This window comes from Epinephelus moara, chromosome 5, assembly GCF_006386435.1.
Source record: "Epinephelus moara isolate mb chromosome 5, YSFRI_EMoa_1.0, whole genome shotgun sequence".
Lineage (NCBI taxonomy): Eukaryota > Metazoa > Chordata > Actinopteri > Perciformes > Serranidae > Epinephelus > Epinephelus moara.
In genome coordinates this window covers 29,341,213-29,367,563 of record NC_065510.1, presented here as the reverse complement: position 1 = coordinate 29,367,563, position 26,351 = coordinate 29,341,213, and the positions used below count along the sequence as shown (strand labels likewise).

General features: G+C 40.0%; 2 protein-coding genes across 2 annotated transcripts; one reads left to right on the top strand and one right to left on the bottom strand.

Moving 5' to 3' along the window:
* Nucleotides 1-687: 687 nt before the first annotated feature.
* LOC126390495 (RNA exonuclease 5-like) lies at nt 688-12,002 on the top strand. The gene is made up of 19 exons (XM_050044827.1): nt 688-813; nt 2,317-2,574; nt 2,752-2,878; nt 2,967-3,087; nt 3,481-3,588; nt 3,908-3,996; nt 4,658-4,773; nt 5,284-5,422; nt 5,984-6,078; nt 6,166-6,268; nt 6,352-6,440; nt 6,936-7,044; nt 8,329-8,445; nt 8,534-8,671; nt 8,887-8,979; nt 9,097-9,463; nt 9,541-9,740; nt 11,558-11,667; nt 11,743-12,002. The coding sequence occupies exons 2-19, from the start codon at nt 2,324-2,326 to the stop codon at nt 11,795-11,797; spliced, it is 2,427 nt and encodes an 808-aa protein (XP_049900784.1). The 5' UTR covers nt 688-813; nt 2,317-2,323; the 3' UTR covers nt 11,798-12,002.
* A 621-nt stretch (nt 12,003-12,623) lies between these two features.
* On the bottom strand, nt 12,624-23,434 carry parn (poly(A)-specific ribonuclease (deadenylation nuclease)). The gene is made up of 26 exons (XM_050044828.1): nt 23,346-23,434; nt 23,005-23,082; nt 22,833-22,912; nt 22,644-22,711; nt 21,137-21,218; nt 20,882-20,942; nt 19,946-20,114; nt 19,612-19,674; nt 19,475-19,513; nt 19,326-19,368; nt 19,160-19,240; nt 18,679-18,735; nt 18,359-18,436; nt 18,217-18,260; nt 18,065-18,107; nt 17,652-17,727; nt 17,447-17,557; nt 17,280-17,349; nt 17,129-17,184; nt 16,778-16,864; nt 16,614-16,688; nt 16,341-16,515; nt 16,093-16,220; nt 15,354-15,420; nt 15,114-15,268; nt 12,624-13,610 (listed from the first exon to the last, which is right to left on the bottom strand). Exons 1-26 carry the CDS (start codon nt 23,362-23,364, stop codon nt 13,564-13,566), a joined length of 2,052 nt encoding a protein of 683 aa, XP_049900785.1. The 5' UTR covers nt 23,365-23,434; the 3' UTR covers nt 12,624-13,563.
* Nucleotides 23,435-26,351: the final 2,917 nt, after the last annotated feature.

The window sequence follows — 26,351 nt, the reverse complement described above, 5'->3', positions numbered from 1 at the left end:
GTAACTTTATTTCAGGCTTCAACACGATATCCAACAGTCTGCGCTGACGATCGATCTCTTCCTCGTACTCGACGATGGTTCTTTGAAAAACTCCCAATATTTCTTCAGCAGCAGCAGTTAGTCGCTCGTTGACAAACTCTCTCAAAGACTCAACTGAACACATTGTTGTCTAATGTAGGCTACAGTAAATGTGGCTCGAGGTTTAAATCATAGAGTAATGTCTTTGTTGTGTTTACTTCCGCCGGATGTTACACTATTAAGTTCCGACGGTGAAATACATGAGGTTATCACGAGTTCCGCTTCCAATGGTTGGCAATTATAATTTGTAATATCAGTGTCCGGGCTGTAACAAGTAGTCTCAGTATCATTGGTGGCTCATAAAAAGACAGCAATAACTACACGGATGTCTTTTTTTTGTTGGTGTTTAAAGGTCGTAGTAATAGCAGTAATCCAGTATGTTGGTTGAACAACGAACCTCATTTCCGGTTTTCCCATTTTTTCATCAAAACAAAAGCATGCATTTCCTCAGTCCATATAAAACAACGCGAATAAAAACATTTATAAGCCTATATAGTGTCATTGTGACCAAATTGATCAAAATCTACCCAATTTCAGCTATGTTTATTGACGGAAAGCCATTACCACAGTCAATACATGCGTTTATTTTTTTAGTTACAAACCGGAAATAGCGCTTGTAGTTTTTGTTACTTTATAGCACTACTGTAACGTGCAGCAGTTCCTGTGAAACGTGTTTTTAGCCTCTACAGGGCCAGAATAACATGCATGTGGAAGCTGCAGGACAAATAACATCTGGTATGTAATCATATTTTTCTTGTAACTATTCTCAAGCGTGGGCCCAACCTGTACATACTCTCAATTTATAATGTTATAGCTGTAACTTATTCTTTAAATATATTAGCTAGCTAGAAAGAGTGTAGTGTTTCCTGTGTAACTTACTCTTAACTCACTCTTTAGTTTAAATGAGTTTAGTTCACTGTTTCATTGTGGAATGTGCCACACTGGAATCAGTTCACTTAGCCTACACCTGCAAACAAAATGCTTTAACTTACTGTATTTTATTTACTAGACAGTTTCAGCACTAATAAAGCAAACACCTTATGATACAGTCACTACTAGATATGCTTTTAATGCACATGTCCTCCTAATAATGGGATAAAGTACCATAGAATTTAAGCCACAACTTATCCTATTAATCACTGTGTTGCTTTACAGCTTAAGTAATCAAATCACCAGCATGTTATTCTACATATTCTGATAAATAAATACATAAAATAAAACTAGGTTTTACCTGGTGAAGGATGAAGTTGCTCCAGAATATCAGTTAGTCAAGTAGTTGCTGATTGGACTGAGTAATTTTTGATATTTTTCAATACTTATGCCAATATAATAGGCTACCTATACTAAAACATAACTTGTTTCAGTGCCGCACATTGAGGAATATATTTCTATATTATTTTTTACACAAACCCTGCTCTGTTTTTTGTCTCAGACGTCTATGATGGAATTTACCTGCAGAATTACTTTGAAGCTTCTTTTCTTCATCTCCTTCTCGGTGTTTATTGTTTTTATTGTTAAGTTTTTATGTTTTCTTAATACAAAGCAGCTGCTTCTAAAATACAGTTTAAGATTATAATTTTAATAAGGAAATACCTGATCAAAGAATAAGTTAACAGCACTTACAGCATAATTGGCAGTTTTGATATTTGAAGTTACAGACACATTTTAGTCAATTTCTAAAAAGTATTGAGCTTTAATTCAAAGACTAGTCGGCCAGACACAGGACTTCCTGTTCTACCTTCATTTAATTAAATCTTAGACGTACATAAAGTCCTGCTTAAATGATAGAGCTTCTGGATGATGTGGAAAATGATTTAAAATAAACTAAAGAGTTGGTTTGACTACAATAAACTAACACTGAACTTTCTTTCTCTAATAAAATTTCTTGGAGGAATAATTGATAATAAACTATGTTGGAAACCACACATTAATTATATTAAAAACAAAATATCAAAATCAGTTGCAATCCTTTACAAAGTTAAAGATCTTGTGTGTCAAAAGTCATTATACCTTCTGTACTGCTCATTTATACTTCCATATATAACTTACTGTGTGGAGGTGTGGGGGAACACGTACAGTGCCAACACCAAACCAATATTTACACTACAAAAATTCCTGTTCTACCTTCATTAAATTAAATCTTAGACGTACATAAAGTCCGGCTTAAATGATAGAGTTTGACATTTGACAGTTAGGAGACAAAGTCATTTCAAATGTCTTTTTAAAAAAATCTCCCAGCTTAAACATGGAGCCTTCAGCAGCAGCAGGATGCAACGGAAAGAAAAGAAAGAACACCGCCCCCACAGCACACGAGGAAGCCAAGAGATTAAAAATTGGTCAGGAAAGTGAGGAGACGCCGGAGTATGGACATTCCTCCCGCTCACCGCAGATCTCTGTGCTGCTCGACCGCCTTCAACAACCAATTACACCGAATGAGCTGACAGAGCTGCTGCATTATGCCGCTCTGGGGAAAACAGGTGGCATTAAACAGCCCAGGTAATGACTGTGGCAGTATGGTGTAATCTACTTCATCAGTTCTATCCAAATAACTCTCTGTAATGCACTTTTACTGTGTCCCTGTGCTCCGGCAATAATCTAAATGATCCTTTTAAAGTCTACACCACTTAAACTCTCAAAGTCTTCTCATCTTCTTCCCCCCTGTGTCTCCTGTAGTTGGTGTCGCCTCCACCATCAGAGGAAGATTAAAGCTGTGAATGTGGTGATCGTGGAGGGCCTGACCCAGAGTCACTTTTACAAGCACTACCTCAGCTTGCGACACCTCAGGACCAACTACACCACTGTAAGAACAAGAAGAGATGTATACATATATGGATGGTGTCAGTGTTTTGGGTTAACACTGATCCTTGTTGTTTATCTCACTGGATTAGAGGGTGACTTTTACTCCATCACCTACCGACCTGGTGTCAGGAATCTTCAGCAGTGAAGTTCCTAAATCGGATGGTACATCTTTTTCTCAAAGACAGAATGAGAGCAGTAAATTGGACAAAGGTGAGAGTCATGTGTGGATGTGTTTTGAGTGTCGACTTTGGTTGTCAAAACATGATGATGTAGCCCACACAACTTTACCGTTTCCCAGTTTTTTTAAAGGCTGCTAAAGAGTTAAATGTTTCAATATTTCCTGGACTTTTTAATTTGTTGTGTGTGACGTAATGAACAATGATTGTTTCATATCCTCACTTTAATCGACTGTTAGTCAAAATAATCTTATTGTGTGTAGTTAATGATCCTCTGAATGCTCTAATTTTCATCCCTAGAATATTGTCACGTTATAATATTGTGGCATGCAGTCAAAACATTACACGACTCAGCAGTAGTTTTGTTTTCTCCCAGAGTTTCTACTCTTATTGTTTATTGTGTGTGTGTTATTGTGCACTGCTGCAGCACTGTGGTGTCACCCAGTAATCACCAAGTTTGGGACACAGAAGAGAGGACTGACTGCATATGTTCTCACTGAGGAGGAGATGATCAAGAGACACTACCCACTCAAAGGTGACTCTTTCTTTTTTTATTACATCTGCAGTAAGCAGGATAAATGAAGTATTTCCTTGCTGGATGCTTTCATGTTTTTTTGTTTTTTTTTTCTTACTGCCGACTGTATCTTAGAAATCATGGAGCTGTGTTTTCCCTGTCCTCACTAAAATGTGCACCTAGATTTTCCTACTATAGCTACATTTTTTTAATCAAAAGCTCAATTTTTGGGGGTCAAAACTTGTGCTGGGTTAGTGTGGATGTGGTCTCACTCTTTCTTGGTTGCTTTCTGTGTCTCCATCTCTGTGATCTCACTTCTTTTTTGTTTCTGTTTGCACAGGAATGCCAGGCTTTGAGGAGTTTGTGTGCACAGACAGTGTTGACAGCGTGACTGACAGCAGCCCTCTGTATGGGCTTGACTGTGAAATGGTGAGATGCTCCCGGTTATATTTTTCATTCCCATTTTTCATTGCAGAATCCAGTTATGTATTTTCAAACAATCAATACAGCAGTATGTGCTGTGACAAATCCATGTGTCATACATAATGCAGTGTTGCACAAGTGCAGTGTTCTTGATACGCCAGTTTTACAGTTCCATTTTAAGTGATATGTTATGAGTACACCGGCTATACCATTGCATCAAGTTTAAAAAACAAAAAGTTTCCCTTTGGAGAAGTCTGCGTAAACGATCCCCACCTCTAATGGGCACCTGTATTGATTCTCAACCTTCTATCCTCATTAAAGAATCATTACTCTTGTGTACCTCTTTAAAGTGTTTGGCCATGGAGTGGTCTTCCTAATCGCATATTTATGTTCTGACAGTCTATCTTTTTGTGCATCCTACATAAAAACAGTTGCATGGGCATGTTAGACCAAACCATGTCTAAACTGTCAAACAACCTGTTTTTTATGTCCTCTCCTCTAGCGCAGACTCCATTTATTCAGTATTTCTCAGCCTCTTATAATGGTGATATTATTTCTTTTGTGGGTTTTGTGAGAAAGATGTTTAAAAGAAGTTTGTGCCTTGAGTTATTTGAAGGTTTCTATCCCTGTTCCAGCTGTTAACCAGTGTGTCCATGTTGTGTTTCAGTGTCTAACAGAAAAGGGAAATGAGTTGGCTCGTGTCTCTCTGGTGGACAGTGATGGAAACTGTGTGCTGGATGAGCTGGTGAAACCTCAAAACCGAATCCTCAACTACCTCACCAGGTACACACACATACGCACACACACTCACAGACATACACTTATGTATTAAAGCAAGCACATTTTCAAGTAGTGTTTCTATTTTACACCTGTTAAACACCAACGCAGCATTGTAGCAACCACAAAACTCACAGACCAAGTCATTAATTTTTTATTTTTTGTAACCGCTTATCCTGTTGGGGGTTGCGGGGAGTTGGAGCCTATCCCAGCTGACATTGGGTGAGAGGCAGAGTAAACCCTGGACAGGTCGCCAGACTATCACAGGGCTGACACATAGAGACAGACAACTGTTCACACTCACATTCACACCTACAGACAGTTTAGAGTCACCAGTTAACCTGCATGTCTTTGGACTGTGGGAGGAAGCTGGAGTACCCCGAGAAAACCCACGCTGACACGGGGAGAACATGTATCAGTACTCATGGGAAGCTTCTCGTCCAATCACATCACTTGATCAGATTAAAATGTTATAACACATTTTTGTTCCCCATGCTGCTGGGTCCCTTCTGACAGGTTCTCTGGTATTACCGCAGCGATGTTGCAACCAGTCAAAACCACCCTGCGAGATGTCCAAGTAAAGCTCAGGACGTTGTTGCCGAGCGATGCAGTTTTGGTGGGGCATTCACTCAACAACGACCTCATGGCTCTGAAAGTGAGTTACTACTGACAGTTTGATTTCTGCTTGTAACAATGTTATCATCAGGACAAGGTTGAGTCCTGAGTTAAAGATGTTACAGATTACTGAACAGATTTTTGTTGCAGAACTTTTCCTCTTTCCTCTCCCATTAATCATCTCATGATCCGGTGAAATGTATCTTGCCCTCCTTTGGAGAGGCTGGGCCCTTAGGCTGAAAACCACGGGACTGAAATACAATATTGTAATAAAGTGGTGTATAAAAGTAAATCTCTGGTGTATCAACTTAAAAAGCTTTGTACAGTAAGTTAGGAACTTTATTGTCCAGTATAAGGGAATGTTTTTGTACCTTTACCACACTCAAAAAATTAATAAACAGACACTGGGAGCACCAGGAACAAGATATCTGTCAGTAACTCATATCAGTTGTTTAATAAAAAGGCAGAGAATTACATTGTCAAAAATGTCAGTATTTCAAGATTTTAAAATAGTGATTTTATTCCCTTCATGTCAGCAATCATTTTAAAGTAGTCACAAAAGTTTGAAGTTTCGCCCTGTATTGTGTTTGTGTCCCTGCAGCTGATCCACCAGCATGTAATCGACACTTCGCTGCTGTACAGGAGAGAGTTTGGGCAGAGGTTTAAGCTGAAGGTCCTGGCTGAGACAGTGCTGAAGTAAGCTGAGTCTGTCTGTGTCTCCCCCGTCTCTCTGTCTCTCTCACCCAGCACGGCTTATAATTAAATTTTCCACTTGTGTCCCAGGAGGCAAATACAAACTGAAGAGAAGAGGGGTCATAATCCCATTGAGGATGCCGTGGCAGCCCTGGAACTGGCTGAGTACTTTATTAAAACAGGACCACGTCAGGTGACACATCGCTTCCTAACACACACACACTTACGCACACACATACAATTTATATAACTTGTTCTGTGTGTGCCCGCCGTCAGGTTGTAGAACTTCATCTGGAGGAGCTGTGGGGATATACAATCGTGGAGGAGTCCACTGACTGTGCACCTGCACCCACACCAAGTCTCAGGTGCACTACATTACATAATCTGTACACCTCTTTCCACTCTTTACATCTGACTGTAGTTATTCAAACCATGTCCAGACTTAGTCAGATGAACTGTATCTTTACTCTGGGTTTTTGCCTCCATGATGGGTCAGCAGTTTCCACACCTCAGGATGGAGCTTTTAAAAATGCTCCCCATGGTGGATCAATACGAAATACAGCCCTTTGCACTGGTGAAATATAGCTTTTGAAAATGTCTACTCAAATGTCTATGATTTAGTTGTCCCATGGAATCATTTCAGCTACAGCACAAGGGTGTATGAGGTTAAACACCATCATTGAATCTAAAATAATAGACTTGTGGGAGAAATACATCTTCTGTCACTACTTAGAGCTTTAAAATCCGATCAGTAAATCTATACAAGGATTCTGTTCTACATTCACAATGTGAAACTCATCTCATCACATGTTCTGCTGCAGTTATATCTGACATATTCTCCGTCTTTATTTCTCCTGCAGGTTTTCTGACATCCTGCAGACACTCGGCCGGTCAGTAGCCTTTATGGGAAAGCGTTCTGACATCACCCTGGATCCTTCCAATCAGCTGTGGCACAGCTCTGACAAAGAGGTGAGATGAGAAGTTTTCTGGAACCGTCTACTGCCTCCTGACCTTTAAATAACCTTGGTTTTCTACCCAAAATATGTATTGATCTGTTTTTTATTTGTGGTACATATAAAGCAAGTTGTAATAAATGGTTTGCTGGTCTCCATTCAGATGTGAATATCTTCAAGCATTTGGTTTTTGTGAATAATCTTTGCTGGAAATTCTGCCTGATTTGATTACAAACTATAAAGTGACAAAGAGATGAATGAAGTTGTTCTTTTTGTCCAAGAGATGACTTAAATTATCATCACCCCATCAGGATGGGATTGTGCGTTCGGTCTGTCCGTAACTTATCTTGCGTACTACTGGACCCATCAGCCTAACAATATTTTGTGCACAGTTGTGACTGCGACATCAGCAGTGATTTGGGCATTGTGCCGGTCCGTTTTGGTAAAAAAAAAAAGGAGCTGAGCCAGAAGGCAAAGCTCTCGATATAGCAGCCCCTCTGTGTTCCAACCCTCACCTGTGGTCATGAGCTTTGGTTGATGACCCAAAGAATGAGACCGTGGATAGAAGCGGCCAAAACAAGATTTGTCTGCAGGTTGACTGGGCTCAAGTTCAGAGATAGGGTGAGGAGATCAGACATCTAGAGGTAGCTCACGGTAGAGCCGCTGCTCCTTTGCTTCGAAAGGTGCCAGTTAAGGCGCTTCAGGCAAAGGCCAGATTTTTTGGGCCATGACAAAAGCAACATTTTTCCCTTCGTCGTGGCTCAAAAACTGACATCCATAGAAAAGCTTGGTCCCATTTTGAACCGGAGCATCTGCGGATTAATTCCATACCCGATATGTTATGATCCACTAAAATTAGACACGATGCGAGAAGTATAAATTCCCATTTTTGTTATCTTCGCCACCATATTGACTGTAAGAGAGCTGGAGGGACAGTTGGGTGAGATTCAACTCTTCTTTGTTTGGGAGGTGAGGAAAGGTTTTATTGGACGTTGTGTTTGAGGTTTGTCTCCATAAAGCCTGCCTACTCTGGTTATACCTTGATAATGTAACCTGTATATTGTGTCCTTTTACTTTACTGTCATGCATACATGCTGGACACAAAGCCTATCCTGCACTCCCTGTTCCCCAGACACACCTGTTATATACTATTGGTGAATATATGTGAATTGTAGCCCTTTTCCTCTTTTTCCTCCACTCACTATAAGTCCTGCACCTTTCTTCTGTTTCCTTTACATCCTCCCTTTAACTCCCTCCTTTCCCTCTCTCTACCTCTTTTACTTTATCTCGTCTCCTTCAGGTGCTGGCCTCTTTCAGGAGACAGACCAAGTGTCCGTTCCTCTCAGTGCTCCAGTTCTCTTCCCTCTCTGACCATCTCAAGAAGTGCGTCCCTTATCAGGAGCACCAGCACCAGAGGGTGAGGCATTCATTCAGAACGTCTGATGAATTTGAAGTGTCCGAGTGTTGTTTTAACGTACTGCTTAATCTGTGTGTTTATCCTGCAGGTGTGTGCAAACCTTCGAGATATGTGTGTGGTGTTTGCCGGGCCCTTCCCTGCAGGATTCTTGGAGAGAGAAGTGAGGCGGCTGTTTTGTTGCTGTGGACCGGTTCAGAAAATCAAAATGTTGCAAACCGCAGTCAGGGTATATCTCACCTACATGATCCTTAGTTTACAATTAATATACTGTGTTTGTATTTCTGTCACGGATGAACACATCATCCACTGAATACCTCTTAAGACGTGGTTATAATTACTGCTTCAGTGCGTCTTAAAATAGAACTGTAAAAGCTGTTTTCCCTGCTCTTGGATGTGCTCTATTAATCTCACCTATATTTTCTGACAATGTTTGGTCTCCAGGTTCATGCAGAGGTAGAGTTTGAGCTGCTGGAGGGAGCTATGCTGGCTTTAAAAACTTTGAATGGACTTAATGTGCAGGGACAGTCAATCAAGGTAACACTCTTCCCTTTTACTGTCACTTTTTCCCTTTACATTATGGTTAAAGTTATTTCAGAACCTTTGTAGTCGGCTGTATCTCCAACATGTGTCTCTTGTGTGTGCCTTTTCTAGGTCCAGAGACCTGTCTACGAGTCAATGCTAGACTTAGATCTGACTCTTGATGCTTTGATGGTTGACAGTCTCAATGCCAGTCACCTCTACGCTGTGAAATTAAAATCCAGTATGGTTGAGGGCATACACACTCCTGTAAGGGTCAATGGACACACGTCAGAAGCCAAATGTTTGGACATTACATTGGATAAAACAGCTAACAGGTTGCCCCCAGCAAAAGTAAACGGTCAACAGTTGCAGCCTGCAACCATCACAAAGTCTAAACTGTCTGAGGAGATGGTCAGAGAGACATTTGGTCACTTTGGTTCGGTGGAGAGAGTCGTCCTGCCTGCCAAACACGGAAAACATGCAAGACATGGATACATAAGTGAGTTAAAAGTTATTATCTCTTGCCTCATATGTGTGGAGTCCGAACAGTTTCTAACATGTGTCTGTGGTTGACAGAGTTTGAGAGCTCAGAGGGTAAACATGCGGCCCTCAGCTCCTCCGAGGATCTTCGTAAGGAAAACTACCTCATCTGTCCATCCCTAACTCCACCCCACTTACCCTCGTGGGTTGCCATGACAACACCAATCACCATGGAAGATCCTGACATGGAAGCAGCAGAAGACGAGGAGAGGACCCACATGCACAACAGGTCTCAGGTAGGACTCCAGGTGGTTGTCACGCATTCCTAGGGATGAGAATCAAGAACCAGCTCCAGATCTTAATTGTCTGTCCATTAGAATCATTTGCTGCTAAATCCTTTTATTGATGTCAGCATGTTTTAAGTCGTGCATTGCAAAACTGACGTCAAACTCATGTGTCTACCTGCTGGAAACTTGCAACATGAAGGAGTCATGGCGGAGAAAAGGAAACGGTTCCAAATGAATAAAGAATCGGACCAATACGCAGGATCCCTGATGGTACTGGTATCAATAAAATCTTACCAGTTCTCATTCCTGCACATTCCCAAAGTCACTGTTTTGAAAAAGGAGTCAGTGCCAGTGAAAATGGCTGCTGTCTGTGTTGTGTTCAGACAGTTTAATCTCTTCTGCCCCACTGGTGTTGAGACTCTGAAGAATAATCGGCTCTCCATTTTTCATCCATCTGGAAATGTTTTTTCAGCCACACGGGGGTACTGGTGTAGCTGTAGTTTTATATACTTACTTTTATACGGTTGCTTGAGCATCACAGTTACCTTTCAGCTGGCAGGCTCAGCCGATTCTCAGTAGATATTTTCTAGACAAAAATCTCAGAGAGAGAGCTGAGCTTTTAATATTTAGGCTGGCTTTGTGTGTCTAATTTTGGTCTGTCTCGCTTTCTTAAAGAAAACATTCAAATCTGAATGTTTACACACACAGAGAAAGTGACAATGCTTTTGGGCTGGTTGGAATTCAAGCACAATGCAGAGAGTTGTGAAGTGCACATGAGGCAGAGTAATTGCTGCGTTTGTGATCTGATCTTTCAGACCCTTACAGTTTATGATTTAGATAGAGAGAAAGATAGAGAGGAAATAGAGGAAATTCTTTTCCCCAGCTGGTGGTGCATGCAAAAACACAGAATTAATACACGAGAGACAAAACGTGGGTTGGTATTAAACACAAGAAAGACTTAAAAGAGCTTGTGTAGCTGTGGGAATAGAGCTCTTGCTGATACGGGCCTTTCTACACATGGGATAGTCTATACCTACGTCCAGAAGGACGGGGGATAAAGTACAGGTGGAGTGGATCATCTGGGTCGTGAGTGCTTTGCGGATCAGGAATGGGGTGACACAGTCAGATAGGTGATGGGTAGGAATACCTGAGTTTGCTAGCTCAATGAGTAGTTATCTTTAGGAGTTCATTCTTGTTGGTGACTGTGAGCATATGGAAAAAACAGATGGCACAGAAGACGAAGATGGGGTTGTACCAACGGGGTTCAATTTACAGATGGCTGTAAGTCTTTGCTAACAACATTACTGTCCAGTGTAATGCCAAGGTATCTTAGAGACTCCACCACCTCCACTTTTTCCCCTCTGATGGTGAGACCAGAGCAGGCCAGTGTTTTGGGGGGCTAAAGGACAGTTCTTTAGTTTTTGGGATGTTAAAATGGAGAAAATTGTCACACCACAAGCTAAAATGGGATATGTATTTGTTCATAGGCCAAGAAAGAGTCACTGTTATTAAGTAGTGTAAGGATTGCTGTGTCATCTGCATATTTAAAGTAGAGGGTGGCGGTGGTGGACGGACTCCGACAGTTATTCGTAGATGGTGTGTAAAGAAATGGACTGTGTACACACCCCTGTGGAGAGCCACTGTTGAGAGTAATGAAGTGTGACTGTGATTTTTCAACCTTTTCTGCTTGAGGTCTGTTGGAGAGGAGGTTATGGATCCAGTGAATAAGGGATGATGGAACTTCTTAATTACGTGATGACGCTGAATTGTGTTAAAAGTATTTATTAAACAAATGTAATAAAGACTCCAATGTGTGATCTGTGTAGGACCAGGAAATGGATAACATGATGGGGAAGCTGGACCGCCGCCTGCGGAAGCTCTTTAGATCTCTCCCAGAAGGCACCTTGTCTGTGGTCGTGCTGCGCGGACACACCAGGTGAGAATTCTTGCGGAGTTTGAGAAAAATCTGCTGCTTAATTAAATACTTACACACCCTTTTTCTCTTCCACAGTGCTCATGGCCAGCTTCCTGGTTTGTGCCTTATGGAGGTCAAGCAAGGGTCATGAGGAGAAAAGAGACCCCGTCCGCTGTGGGAGTGAGCGCTGCGTAGTTTGACTATTTGACCGCAGTTCACAGGCAGTATTTAACATGACTGACAGCTGTGTTGGAGACTCCTCGGCTCTGATTGGACTCTGGATCAGACAGTTTTATGTAAAACTGTGTGGATGTTGAGTTTCAGCAAATTAAAAAAATATATTTTTATAAAAGTTACCAACTGTAGCTTTAGTGATGGCTCCTTTTTTTTTTTTTAAGTGTCCCAGTAAGCATGGTCTATACAAGGATGATGAAATGGAAGCAGCTAAATGGAATTTAGCCATCATGTTTTATTTTTTTAAATGGCTGTGGCATTTGCATGGAAGTATGACTGTACAGACGAATTTGGGTTGGTAGACTTAAATTTTTAGATCATTACAGAGTGTAAAATATTAAAGAACAATGCAAGTGTTTAATAGAAGTTTCTGTTCAGTAAGGTCAGTTTTGTCCTATTATTTCTAGCAGGGTTGGAGAGAATACTAAAATATTTCACCTGAATACAAATAATACTTTTTAAATATCAAAATGTATCCAGAATTACTTTGAATACTTTAGTCAATTCAATTTTCTTTCACCATTTCAACAGGACCTCAGTTGTATACTGTCCCAAGGCCCCTTTGTCATCTTTAACAAAATATAAAGTCATCAAACTACATTTTAAATTACCACCAGAAACTTAACAGTAGCTGTAAATAAGGGAATTTGAATGTGCAAGTGTAAACATTTCACAGTCCGTAACAATGGTGCTCTGAAGTGACTAAGTGTGAGTTTGGGAACAACAAAGACAAAAAACAGAGATACTAAGAAACATTCTTTAATTTTTTCCCCTTTTCAAGGAAATATTTAAGTATTTTTAAACTTTATCTCATACAAAAATGTATACGTCTTCTTAACGTTTACACCTTTTGCATTAGAACATACTTTGACATTGTTGCAGGTTGACACAGTTACAAAACATTTAACACAAAAAAAAGGTAAAGAAAATTAATTCTGTACAAAAAGAAAACAAGCACCTCTTATGAAGGATCAAAATGCCACCAATAATAAACATCACATTATCATTGATAAGCTTATATATGTCTGATAAAACTGGGGAGGTTGACAGAACTTATACATTAGTTTAAAAAAATGGGGGGAAAAAACATTTGACTGCATTAAAATACTAAATGACCCAGACGTTGTAAACTACAGGACCTGTCCGGGGCTGTTTTATCTCTCAGGGACTATTAAACAGATTCACAGGGATACAAAGACCGGAGAAAAAGAACATCTCCCTCACATGCACAAACTCGCACACAACTCACGCTCTCAAAATATAAGACTGAATGGAGGTGACGGTGTCGTTAAAAATGAAGAATGTTTTCAAAGTGACAACATGGCTGTGGTGGCAGATTCCAGTCTGAACAACACATGAGAGAATAAATGAACATTTCTGGAGTTTAGCTTTTAAGATTCTAGTGAAGTGTGTATGTGTGTGTGTGTTTACCCGAAAGAGTTGCCTGCTCCTCTGATATAAGATCAAAATATGGCAGCTGTCGTTATGGCTTGTGTTCTCTCTTTCAATAGTCCAGTCAAGTAGCTTGGCTGGTAGCTTTGGACACGGTATCCACAGCTGTTGAGTGAACGAATGGATTTAGGGCGTGCACCACGACCTTACAGGAGAGCGCCCCAAGTGCTTAAGAAGAGACTGAGCGGGACCTCAGTGTGGGACAGTGGCCTCTCCACTCCTCACCTCTTGCTACCAAACTTCTGGGACCTCAAACAGTGACGTTGTAGATTCAGCACCTGTACAGAAGAGGAACAGACATGCAAAGATAAGGACAAGAACGGCACTTTAAGGATCTTCATTTGCAGGTTCACGCTGAAATCTAATTGGGTACATTTAAAAGAGGGTTAGGGGGATTTAGGCACATGGCGGTGACGACTGCATACTGCAACACGCTAAAAATTCTCCTGGTTAGATTCTGTTCAGGAGGTTTTTACCAGGAGCCAAATATCTGCAGAGGTCTCTTCTCCAATACAAATGACCCCGGGTCATACTAAGGTAACAAAACCACAATGATTCTTATTTTCAGGTGATTATACACTAAAGAAAACATATTTATATTCCATCTCTGCCAATATATCCCCTACATCCGACACATTGGAGCTTAAGCTTTTAAACCCCAACACCGCAAGCCAGATGGCTCACTCTGCCCGAGTTGATCCTCCCGAAACATCACAAATCATGTTAATGATGTTAACCACTTACTTCCTCACCTACTCCTCATCCCCTATAGGACATAAGGCTGCACTGAGATCTCTTATTAGCATGCTGCCCTTGGCAATATGCTGTGCCTCTCCCAATGACAGGTGCATCTTGTCCAGTTGACACACTAGCAGGCATGACTGCTTCCAGCTTTTTGGGGTCATAATCTTGTTTTGTTCTCCTAACCTAGTTGCATTGTTAACATTAAAATCAAAACAAAGTCTGTCGCTGGCCTCCGTAAAAAAAAATAAAAAAAATTTAAAAAATAAAGACACTTGTCCTCAGCCTACCCCGTGCTGCTGGCTGAGTAGAAAAGGTACCTGCCATCTGATCTTACAACTCTTGTCAGAGATGCCATCATTGAATGTGTCAATGGTACTATACATGCTGCAGGACAGTATTTATGAGGACGAAATGTCCACAATGTCCGCATGTCCACAGGTTTTCAACATGTCACAATTATCTGTGCTGTTTATCAATGGATAGAAAAGGGTGTCAAAGGTGTTTCATTCAAGAACCACATTGATGGGACATTAACGTTACTAATCTAAAAAAAAAGAAAAAAAGAATGTTTAATGAATACAAGATTAAACCTGTAATAACTATGTTTTTGGCAACTTTGGGGCAGCAGAAACTAGATGTAAACACAATGTTGGTATGTCACTTTTCAAGTTGGTATTCATGGCAGTGTTGCCACATATATAAACTTTCTTGATTCCATTTGGGATAAACACTCTGAGTTTTGACACTGCTGTTTTGGTCATGCTTTAGATGATGCAGACAGGAAGTGAGTTAGTGAGTTTCGCTATCGTCATGCAGATTTTGGCCATTATTTCTCAACAATTTGTGAATGTGTATTTTGTCAAGTCATGCTGCATTTCGCTCCTCCTTCCTGTTTACACTGTAACCGTGGATCTAAAGATGATGGTAACTGCATTACGTCTAAAACTGAGGAGCTGCAGTTATAAGGAGCATCTTCTCCATTGAAGATGTGTCAACCTGATTCAAAGTGCCATCAAACCCTCGCACTGACAACACACCTTCAGACTTCTTTTTCTTGTTCTTTTGACCTTTCCTCCCGTGGGCTGTCGGAGCTTGTTGCCAGGTGACCGTCCCCTCAGCATCACTGCCTTCAGGAGTTTGCCTCTCATCATCATCAGGGATTGGACTTGACCCTGATGAATCTGATGGCTCTCTGCAGGGCACAGCAGCCGTTAAGAGAAATGTATCACAGCAAACAGAACAGCAACGGCGTAAATGTTCATCTCTGTTTTACTTACGCCGTCTTGAGCCATCCTTCTGAGGTCTTGCTCTCAATAGCTTCTGCATTTGCCTGCCCACATTTGTCTGGGAAACACAATGACAACCAGTATATGAGAACCTGAATTAGACATCTTATACAGTTTATACACTTTTATTTAATTAGCAGGGACACACTTAAATGTGTAACACCAAGCATCACAAGGCTTAAGCTGGCAAAGTCATCCATGTGGGAAGAAAATGACATGGATTCAGTGGCTAGTAAATGACAAATCATTATGGATAATTGACAGATGTTGAGACTACAAAAGGCACAACTGAAAAAAAAAAATCATATTGCTCATTACAACATCAGAGTAAAGCCAAAAATGAATCCACCAAATGTACAGCATGAATCATGGAAATCCGGTAACAATTAGTGTTATTTTATGTTGCAAAATTCTTGCCAAAGAGCAAAAGACGTCCTTCGTTAACTAATATGAAATGCAAAACTATCCCTAAGAAATATATTGGGAGAATGTTGTCGATCAAAAATGCGCCTGACCTGTTCATTCTGCAGCAGGTGGCCAATGATAAGATGTGTCTGATAAATAAATCTGATGGTAAACAAATCACCCAGCCTTTATTATTCACAATACCACCTGCCCTCTCTCCCTCAGGGCACACTCAATCTCCGCTAAGTACTTTTCTTAGGAAAAACCTGCTTCATGTTACCACACTGCAGCAGGAAAGTAGCTGTGCACACATGCGTTCACACACCATCAGTTTTCATCTTCTTGCTGCCTGTGCTATCCGGGTATGAGTAGTGACTCCAGCCGTCTGTAACTGGAGTGTCTCCAAGCCCCTGCTCTCCCTGAACGGGGCTGATGCTGCGTTTCCTCAAACCCCTGGAACAAAAAATAAACCATACATGCATCAATATAAATAGAGACTGTGCATATCTGCAGATACTCCCATACTGAGAGGTAAATACATTGAAGACGCAGTGTGTATCAGCGCAGGTGTACCTGGGGTATCCAAAACCAGCAGAAGTAGCAGAGGTGTAGTGAGGTTTCACCCAGCCGTCCTCTCCCCAAGATTTGGGTGTCTGGCCGAGCTTCTCCTTGTCCTGCTGCTTACCCTGGATGTACTCTGCATACGTCTGGATCCTGTAACTCTCTGCATAGCGGCTGGTGTTCATAGCTGCGTGATGAGATGAAGATGTTAGCGGGTAAGCAGGCTGCATCAACCTTTTCTGTCCTGTGGTGTGTGTTTGTATTCAGCTAGGATTTGACACTCACCTATCTGCACCTGGTCTGTCTGACTCAGGGACACAAATGCTGATGTGTCATCTATCCATGAAACCTGGATGTTTCCTGTGAGGATAGTAGAGGTAGAGATTAAGTAATAAAATATGGGTCATGCTTGTGTGCAGGCAGAATTATCAGGCAAAATCATGTCTTACCAAAGGCACTGAAGAGCTGGTAGAGGTCACTAGTCTTCCACTCTTTTGGGAAGGTGACGTACAGGACATGATCTCTTTTAGGCTGCACTGTGGGAATACAGGGAAAAACAGCTATGTGTAAGGGGGAGGAGGGGTGTTAGATTTAATTCAAAGCTGTATAGAGCACAATGTGGCAGCAGGGATATGTATCCTGTGTACACAATACAAACAAGACAAGGAACTTCTTGTGAAACACTGCACCACAGTGCTACTAACATTCAAAAACTCCATAGGGTTCCTTTAAAAACGTGGCATGTAGTCAATGCATAAATCCTGACATATATTCCTGCTGTGCAACAATGTCTTACTCACAATCTGGTCCTGTGATGTTGAGGTAGGGAATGTCTATTATCCTCATCAGGAAAAGCCTTGAACAAAAAGTATTACATGTATGATTTAAAAATATTTTTAGAAGTTTATTAAAGACAGGAGCAAATACAGTGATTTTAAGTGCATCTCTTACTTGTTGAAGAAAGGCTCAATTAGTTTGGAGCGAGCAGAGATGTACGCTTTTGGTGGAGTCAAGAAAGAGCCTGTAAAGAGAGTGTTGAGCAGACCAAGTCAAACAATGCTTATTTTGAGTTTTCTAAAAATTTATTTGCAAACCTGATTAGTGGGATTGTGTGTTACCCAGGTAGTTGGCCATTGAGATGAAACAGAGGCCAGTGATGTAGGCATCGTACCCGGCCTCGTGGAGCTGCTCCTGGGCTGTGTCATAACTGGGGAACCCCTCTGCCGTTTCTACAATGAACAGAACAAAGAACGACAAAAAAAGGTGTCAGCAACATTTTGAAGGTTGGGAGTGGTTCAGGCAAATGTTAGAGTATTTACTCACCAACTTGTGGTGACTTGAAGGGGCTCTCCTTCAGCTGTTTCTCCAGCTCTGCCAGAGAGGTGTTCGTGATCATTTCCTGAAACATCAAAGTAAAATAAAACTTGTTAGTCATCTGTTCCCCCCCCCCCCCAAACAATAGCTATTGAGAGACACTAAATCTTCAACAGAATTTTGGACATACATTAGAACTACTTGTTGGCTTGGTGCTGACCAGTGATGCAACTTGACCAAAGACTCTGCCACTGCTTTAGAGGCTATCTTGTCAAAAAGCCCCAACTACTTTTAACCTTGAAATGGCTGAGTGCCTTTGCGTTTTAACTTTAATAATAATGTCCAATCAGTTACTGATTTTACCTTCCTAAAATATCTTAATCACCAACAACAAATTGACACCCCTGGTATTCAACATATACCTTAAAAGGCTGAGTGGAAGCCATCAGCTTTGTGTCCAGAAGTCTGCAGGTGGATAGATAGCCATTAAGGTGTTGAATAACAAGAAGTACAGAAAATCATCTGTTGTGAAGAGGAGTAAAATAATTTAGCAAAAAAGGAGAGGACTACATACCTTGGGAAGACACACATCGTGACCTCTTTAAATTCTGGGAGATCCTGAAGAAAACAGCATTGATGCAAATAATTAATAAATCACATTACCGAGTAATAATCTGCCATGTCATTAGCTAAATTGTTCTATCTGATGTTTTTACCTCTGGCAGAGGGCAGTAGAACTGGTGGATGGTGTGCATCACATCCAAGAGCATGTTGTGACCAACCACGAGTTTACCCTGTATGTCGGATGAAATGGGCGGTCAGATTTTCCAAAGCCAAAATATTTAATAACAAATACAAAAACAAAAAATAAGCAACAGAAAGATGCCATTTTGGTGCAATAAAGAACAGTAATGATGCAATGAACAATGGGTCATGTATTCCAGTTAATTAATTTAAATACAATTCTTATGATTAGAATCAAAATTTAAGATTTTTAAGATTTTACAGTTTGACTAAAAAAGTTGAAAAGACTCACAGATTTAGAGATGGCATGGATGACCCTGGAGAAGCCAACAGCATCATTTAGCTCCTCCTGTTGGCGATAGAGAGGTGTGGTGCAAAAATATTAGAATCAATATCTAGTTGATCCTTCAAGGGAAACTTTGCCCATTTTCATCCAGCTCTGTGTCATCACAGTGTGTGCAGATGAACAGTGTTTAAGGTCCCTTCTGGAACTCCTCGCTCATTTGCTGGCAAACTTTAATGACATGTTTTTGCGTCACCCAGCAGATTTTTGCCAGTGGATAGGCTAGAAGATCTGGGTGCTCGCTGCACTGGGGAAAGCCAGCATGTTCATCTGTACACGCTGCTTATTTTCAGCCAGCTCTATGTCATAGCAAAATTTCCCTTTAAGTTCTTCGTAATGAAAGACAAACTTGTGTGAACACACTGCTCACAATTAGGATAAAAATGTGACTAACTCTTTAATTTAATGTAAATCTTGATGCCAAACTCACCTGCTCTCTCTCTTGTTTCTGCTGTTCCCTCCTCTTCCTCTCTTCTTCATCTACCTTGCTGACCTGGATGTATCGCTCCTTCTGCACATATAAAGAACTTGTATCAATATTTTACATATTTCACACAAGAACGAAGGGGAAGACTGGTGGAAATAAAACTCTGCACCTTGTCTGTTTCCACAGTTTCCACATGTAGCCCCTTGGGGAATCTGTGAAAACAAGACAAACCTTAATCTTCACAAAAAAACAAAACAAAAAACAAAACAAAACAAAAACAAAACAGCAGCAGCAGCAAAAGTGTTGCATGGTACTCACTTCCAGTTCAGTGTCTGGTATATCAGCTTCCTCTGAAACCTGGTGGGAAATATAAGTATAGGTAGAGATAAGAATATCATACAAAATGTACATGATTAATACAAATTCTGTGTGTTTTGAGAGAAGGACTAGCGTACCCAGTGCATGGCTCCAAGTCCAAGGTCTTCTCTGAGTTACTGAAGAGGGCCTCAACTTTCTCTCTGTGAGGAAATGATCAAAACACAACAGGGCAGACACTTATGATGGGGTCTCCTTCCAGTTGGCAATGCCCCGTATACTTCAAAGCCACCTCAGCTGGCTCTTACTAATGTGAAGGACCTAAGATGCTGCCACTATACACAGTCCTCATACACAACCCTGTCAGCACTCACAGCTCTTCATACCACTATGGTCTGAAACAAGAGCCACATTACTGCCTTCAGTGTACATATTTTACACAAAAATGTACTCCATATGTACTGCAACACTTACATCACCCTGTTGATGAAGTCTTTATGTTCCTCAGGGACATGTGCAGGGCCTTTAGAGGAGGATGGTGAGATGTAGGATGGCGTTCCTACACCATTAGCATGCTGATTTCTTCTCTCCTCTGTCTGCTCCCTCAGCTGGGCTTCCTCCTCTTGGTTTAGGTATGGGATTCCTTTGAAAAACAGTCTCAGAGTTATGTCTCTGTATTGACCTTAAGTTCTAAGGCAGCTCTACATGTTCACTTACCTAGACAACTGCAAAGCTAGATAATTTATTGCATTATGTCATTCAATCACATTAAACTTTGTCATTTTGAGTTCATGCTATGAAAGACTACTAACAGATTACAGTAAGGTGAAATAAGTTTGCTGTTTTCTTGCATCTTTTAAACATTCTCTAACATTACCACTGGAAAAAGGTTGAGGGTGAACCGGGACAGTTAGAAGTCATAGTTTCTATAAAGACTAGCCTAACAATCAGATTGAAATGCCATTTTGTGGGCAGTGATTCAGAAGTTTGGATCACGACTAACAAAGGACCACTATCTCAAGTCTGAGAGAGGAGCAAGTGGCCTGGGGCCAGCTGTTCCAGTATGACAGACGATGACAGCTTTCCTAATTCCCACACTGAGGCAGAGGTACTGCTCAAAAGTTTTAAATGCTAATTCCAGTGTGAATGTTTCTCTACTGAATCCAAAATGTTTTTCTGTACAATATTAGTAAAACTTAAAGTGTTAAATGTCTTAAAAACATATCCATGTACTTTGCCTAAATTAACTGCAGTATGAAATCATTCAGAAGATATATACACACCAAAATAAAAACTGACCAAGTATTCACTACCGACTTTCCAGAATGACTATGTGATGCTATAAACTAAAATATTGAGGTTTAGTACAGACCAAAACAGTATTACACTGTCACTTTTTGATGCACTCACCATGACAGAACACCTTGTTGAAGTCAAATCCTTGACTGGCCAGGAAGTCAATACTGGAACTCTGAAATGACAAAGATAATCATCTGTTTTCACAACTCTCAAAACAAAAAGCCAAAAGGCGTGTGATCTTTTTACAGCTGTGCAGGTTTTATCAGGCACAATCATTTTTAAAACCACCCAAGTCATAGTCACTATTAAAAACTTCTCAGTTCACACAGAAGGACCCAATGATCCCAAGGAGTTACTCGCACTTACTTGACAGATGAACTTTACGTCTGGGGATGTCCTGTTGAACGGTTTCGGGAATATATAAAAATTAAAAGGCTTTGTGATATACCTGCAGAGATGGAATACAGGAAACAAGGATTAGTGAAATCATTCCAGTAGCTGGCAATTTAATACAATAACCTGCGTGCAAGTCATACAAAATCTGAATCACTTTAATTGTTAACATCTATTTGACAAATGTTTTGGCATCCAACATTGCTATGAGGGAAATGCATGTAAACTGCTGCTTGTTTGGAATATCTTAAACTGAAATTACAATAGAAGATAAAACGTGTTTACCATAAAGCCATGAATCGGGCTGGATTACCCTGCTAGGTGACTCCAGTGCAAAAAGTTTATATTAATCCAACAGTTTCTCTTTGCTAGAGTATTATCTGGCTCTGGTTTGTTGTAGAGTACTAGATTCAACACATTATTTAAAACGGATGCATCATCAGGGCAAATGTCCTGATGAACGATGGCTCAAGGATTGATTTTGACAAGACAGGGCCTCAAGATCTGGTATTAACACAGAGCCCACCTTGAGGCCCATATCACGTCAGTTGATATTTGCTTGAGTGTTGGATATTCGCAAAAAAGAATTCTATTTAATTAGTTAAACTAGTTTTTGGGTCCCCTGTAGCTCTGGAGCCCCAGGGCAGCTACCCATCTGGTAATCCAGCCTTGCTTAAATTAAGACATGGTACAATGTGTACTTGTGATTTGTCAGTGTGAAAACACACGCACATTTATTTTGTCCAGTCGCTGAGTCCAACACTGTCTCCAAAAGAACTCAGAACAAGCTGGCTTTTTCTTTGTACCGTACAATGAACCAGTCTGCTCTCAAAATGTTTAATTTTTCTTCATATGAATAGTTAGTTTGAGAGTGTTCTGTCTTCTTTAGAAGATGGTACTTCTAATTTGTCCCCAAATATCAATGTCAGTGAGTTTGTTTTATAGATAAACTATGACCCCCGGATGTTGCATCCCCTTTTTTTTCATGATTAATGGTGACAGTGTGGTAGAGATGGATCTTGTATTATGTATGGTGTATTGTATGCATTTGTGTTGGACTACTTTCTATAAAGCAAATCACCCCTCAGGGACATTAAAGGTGCAATATTGTAAAACTTGTAAAAAGTCAGATTTCCATTTTTAAATTAAAGCTCTGCTCTGATTGATTGTTAACATTCATATGCAGTAAGGCCATCACAAATGCTACAAGGCAACAGAACAGGTTACCAACAGTTACCAACTGTAGCTTTAAGGAGAGAGGTGCTAAACAGAGTGTTTCAGACAAAGGGTAAATCCAGGTATATTCAGGCATAGAGTAAGAGGACAAATAGTGTTTTTTAAACATTACATCATTAGACGTGTCCTAGTAGGAACCCACAGCACAAGTATGCACCTGGAAATTTGCATAATATGGGACCTTTAAGGTTTTTTGAATCTTGAATAAGATCTATAATTATGCATTTGTTTGGCAGATACTCACTTTGACTTAGTCTGGTCGTACTTGAATGTACATAATCCGAACTGGAACAGCAGAAAGTCCATGGAGTGCTGGAGGACACACACACACACACACACACACACACACACACACAGTGGGAGAGTTAAAATGAGACGAACAGACTGGGTTATGGAGGGAAAGCAGGATGGAGGTGTGCATTAATCTGCTAACCTTTTTAAGCTTTGTGTATCGCTCCTCCGGTGTGTCCAGCCCGTTGGTGAGTGCACTGACATTAGGACCGTCGCTTATCCCTACAAACACACACATATATGACACATAACGTTATCTCAATTTACATTCACACCGCTGACTATTTCAACCCCAATTCCTGCTTCAACGTTACCTGAAAATTCTCCATCGATGGCAAGGAAGTCAGCCTCGTCTATCGCGCTGTACACCGTGTTTAAACTGTCCTTATAATCTGGAGGAAGAAAGGTAAAGTGTATTAACATCAGCAGCTATGTTAGCGTGATGGGGGGCGCGTGCTAGCCAGCAGGGGAGCACAGCAACCCGCAGCCTTGCAGCTAACAGTTACCTAGCTAGCTACATAGCAACACAAAAAGCAGAGGAACAGAAGAGGTTAGTCAGGTTTAAAAATATCTCAGGTCATTACTCTGCAGTGCGTTATCAAGATGTCCACAGCCAGCTCAAAATACAGTGAGAAAAATGTGGCTGGCTACTTACTCTGGCGTGTCACCTCCATCCCTGCACAATGACTGAACCCGGCTGACAGCTAACGTTAGCTAGCCTACGTCAACTGGCTTTTAACCGTTTTACAAACACTTCCGGTGCCAGGAGGCACGAGTCTATGGTTCGTACGAGCTGTGGTGTTTTAAATTAGATATATTAAAGTTTACATTAAAAATAACATATCTTATAATAAATATTATAGGTAATTTAATATTTTACGTGTTGGTTAAGATGTTAGAGAGATGGGGAAATGAAACTGAATTGATTTTGAGGTGCGTTTTACTGCCTTTCTTTTTATATTCTTGATATTTTTCATTGAAAATTTGGTTGTAAATGTGTGTATTCATACCACCCATTCAAATAACCCCAACTAACGATACACCCAAAGTAAGAGCCTAAAAAACAAAATAACAATGACCCTCTCATATTTCAGAATCAGAATACTTTATTGATCCCCAGTGATAAATATTTAGGACTATTTCAGGACTGCTTTATTTCAGTTAAGGTCATAAAGGTCATACTGTTCCAGAGAAATTACATTTGTAGAAATCACCGTAGTTGTTTATTATGGGACTTTTTTCCGTATTTTGTTTCTTACTCTTACTTGCCTCATTTGTGTGATGATGTATTTTGCTTGGCTGCTGTAACACTACAAGGTCCCTTTGGAAATCAGTGGTGGAAGAAGTAGCCTACACAGATCTGCTACTTAAAGGAGTGCATCACTAACAACATAACCATTTGTATATAATTTGGTCATGTCGTGTTATCTTCAATTCATGAAGAAAACTTTTCGTTCACATGCCTCCACAGAAAATGGCGAACATATTGATTCACTGATTGATTGGGGGCCAGGTTTAACAACAGCAAAACTATATCTCACAACTCGTGCAGTATGAACCAAGTGTCATTTATCCAGTTGTATGCTCTGTGCTTCCTAAAAATGTAACCACCCCATTTAAAACTGAACTGAAAGTGAAACTTATGCTCTCTTCAAAGCCAGACTCCATTATGATTTTTTAATATTTATTTACTTGTATGTATTCCTTTAAATAAAAGCAGAAAACCATATTCTAAAATGCTCCATTACAAATAAAAGACCAGAATTTAAAATGTTGCTCTGAGTGTTATCTGCAAAATGAACTTCAGGTATCAAAAGTAAAAGTACTTATTGTGCAAAACATCTCACTTAAGTGTCAGAATATAATAAAATATCAATATAGAATAGTAGCCTACCTGTAAAACTTCAATTAAAAGCCTAGTCCCAATTAAACACTGAGTCTCCTTTACTAGCCTGGTGTGGCTACACATTTTGACAAATAAACACCTGTCTCAATGAGAGGCCTGGTCTGATCGCCAAGGAGTTCATTTTTTTTTAATAGAGTATCTTTGGATGTATAAAAGCGGGTTGTTGACTACCTCAAATTAAGTGTCCATTCCTCGATTACCCTGCACGTTCTTCATATTCCCTTAGTCAATAAGATTAGATCAAATTAATGATTCACAATTGATATTTTATCTTAAGTCTAATTCTTAAACAAGTAATATTCATAGTGCTTTAAACAAACAATTTGATTGTTTTTTTCCAATCTTTGCTGAGCAACAGTTTTGAGTAAAAGGAATTAAAGGCCTGTCCCATAAAGACGCCTGTCTCAAATATAGGTCTGTTGATTTCAGTGATTTAAGCAAATAATAGCCCGGGCTACTAATTGAAGTTTTACAGTTTTTAATTTTTTATCACAGACAAATATGCCTACACATAAGCATTTTAATATTGTAGTTATCAGTGTGGAGACAATTTTAGATTCTCTTTATACTAATTGCTAGATTGGTAGGCTCCAATACTGCATCATATCATATGCAACATGCTTTTTATGTAAAAAGTAACTTGTAACTATAAGTATCAAATAAATGTAGTGGATTAAAAAGTGCGGTATTTCCCTCTAGAATGTAATGGGATCTTTACAGTCTATGAGTGGAGGAGAAATATAAAGTATAGAATAGAAATACTCAAAGTACATAGCTAAGATAAGGCTACATCAAATTAAGGACGCAAGATGCTTTCATAATGCAGCTGTACTGTAACCTTATGCAGGAACATCGACCTTTTACTCCTTATGCTTTTCATGTACACAGAATAACACATTTATGAATTTATGGTCACTACTTTAATATTCTTTATGGTCAGAGGAGACTGGACCCATCAAATCTGAGGCAAAGGCAAGGAAACAAGGACAAAATCCATTGCAGTCTATCATTATGTAATGCACCTCCACAAAAACTGCCTTGAATATGAGCAGGATTTGTGGCTCTCACTGTGGATCATAGTTGGATCTGCTGCATTTATGAGTTGAAGTTCCTGATGTGATTTAAGGTGGTGTCACTAAAGTCAGGCTGGCGATACCGCTGCCACCGAGTTCATAAGAGGCAGAGCAACCCCTGATATTATTATCCACAATTTGTATGCTAAAATCAACATAAAGAAGTATTTTTCATAAGAAGACGTCTTTGCGGTAATGCAGGGGTGAGATATTCCCGCCACTGAAATGCAAAGATGACATTTCAGAGAGTATGGACAGGAGGAGTTTTTCTTGTCTTTAATGTAGGGAAACAGGAAGAAGCTTCATCTTTCATATCTGATGTTTTCTCCAGGGGTGTAATTTTGTAGAGTTATAGTTTTTTGACAGTTTTTTCACAGATATGCAATATAAATTCTTTCATGTAGCCTTCAGATGTACTGTATGTCAAATATAGTTATCTGCGCATGCAGTGAGCTGCATCCTGTATGCCTTAGATTTTTATTACTATTATTATTTAGTTGTATTATCCTGGGGGCCTGGATGTAAACAGGATATTCACTTCCTCTAGATTATTATTATTATTGTTATATTCTTTTAAGCTGACAAGACGCAGAGGAAAATATAATTACAAATTCTGCAAACTGACATCAAAATAATTCCATAAAAGCATCTCACTTTAGAACAAACAAAAGAAAAAGCTGAA

Coding starts and splice junctions, on each gene's coding strand:
- LOC126390495 (XM_050044827.1), top strand. CDS start 2,324: ATGGAGCCTTCAGCAGCAGCAGGATGCAACGGAAAGAAAAGAAAGAAC. Junction 2,575..2,751: donor GGTGGCATTAAACAGCCCAG/GTAATGACTGTG, acceptor TGTCTCCTGTAG/TTGGTGTCGCCTCCACCATC. Junction 9,464..9,540: donor TGCAAGACATGGATACATAA/GTGAGTTAAAAG, acceptor TGTGGTTGACAG/AGTTTGAGAGCTCAGAGGGT.
- parn (XM_050044828.1), bottom strand. Junction 22,913..23,004: donor CATCGATGGAGAATTTTCAG/GTAACGTTGAAG, acceptor GTGTGTTTGTAG/GGATAAGCGACGGTCCTAAT. Junction 17,185..17,279: donor ATTGAGCCTTTCTTCAACAA/GTAAGAGATGCA, acceptor TTTTTGTTCAAG/GCTTTTCCTGATGAGGATAA.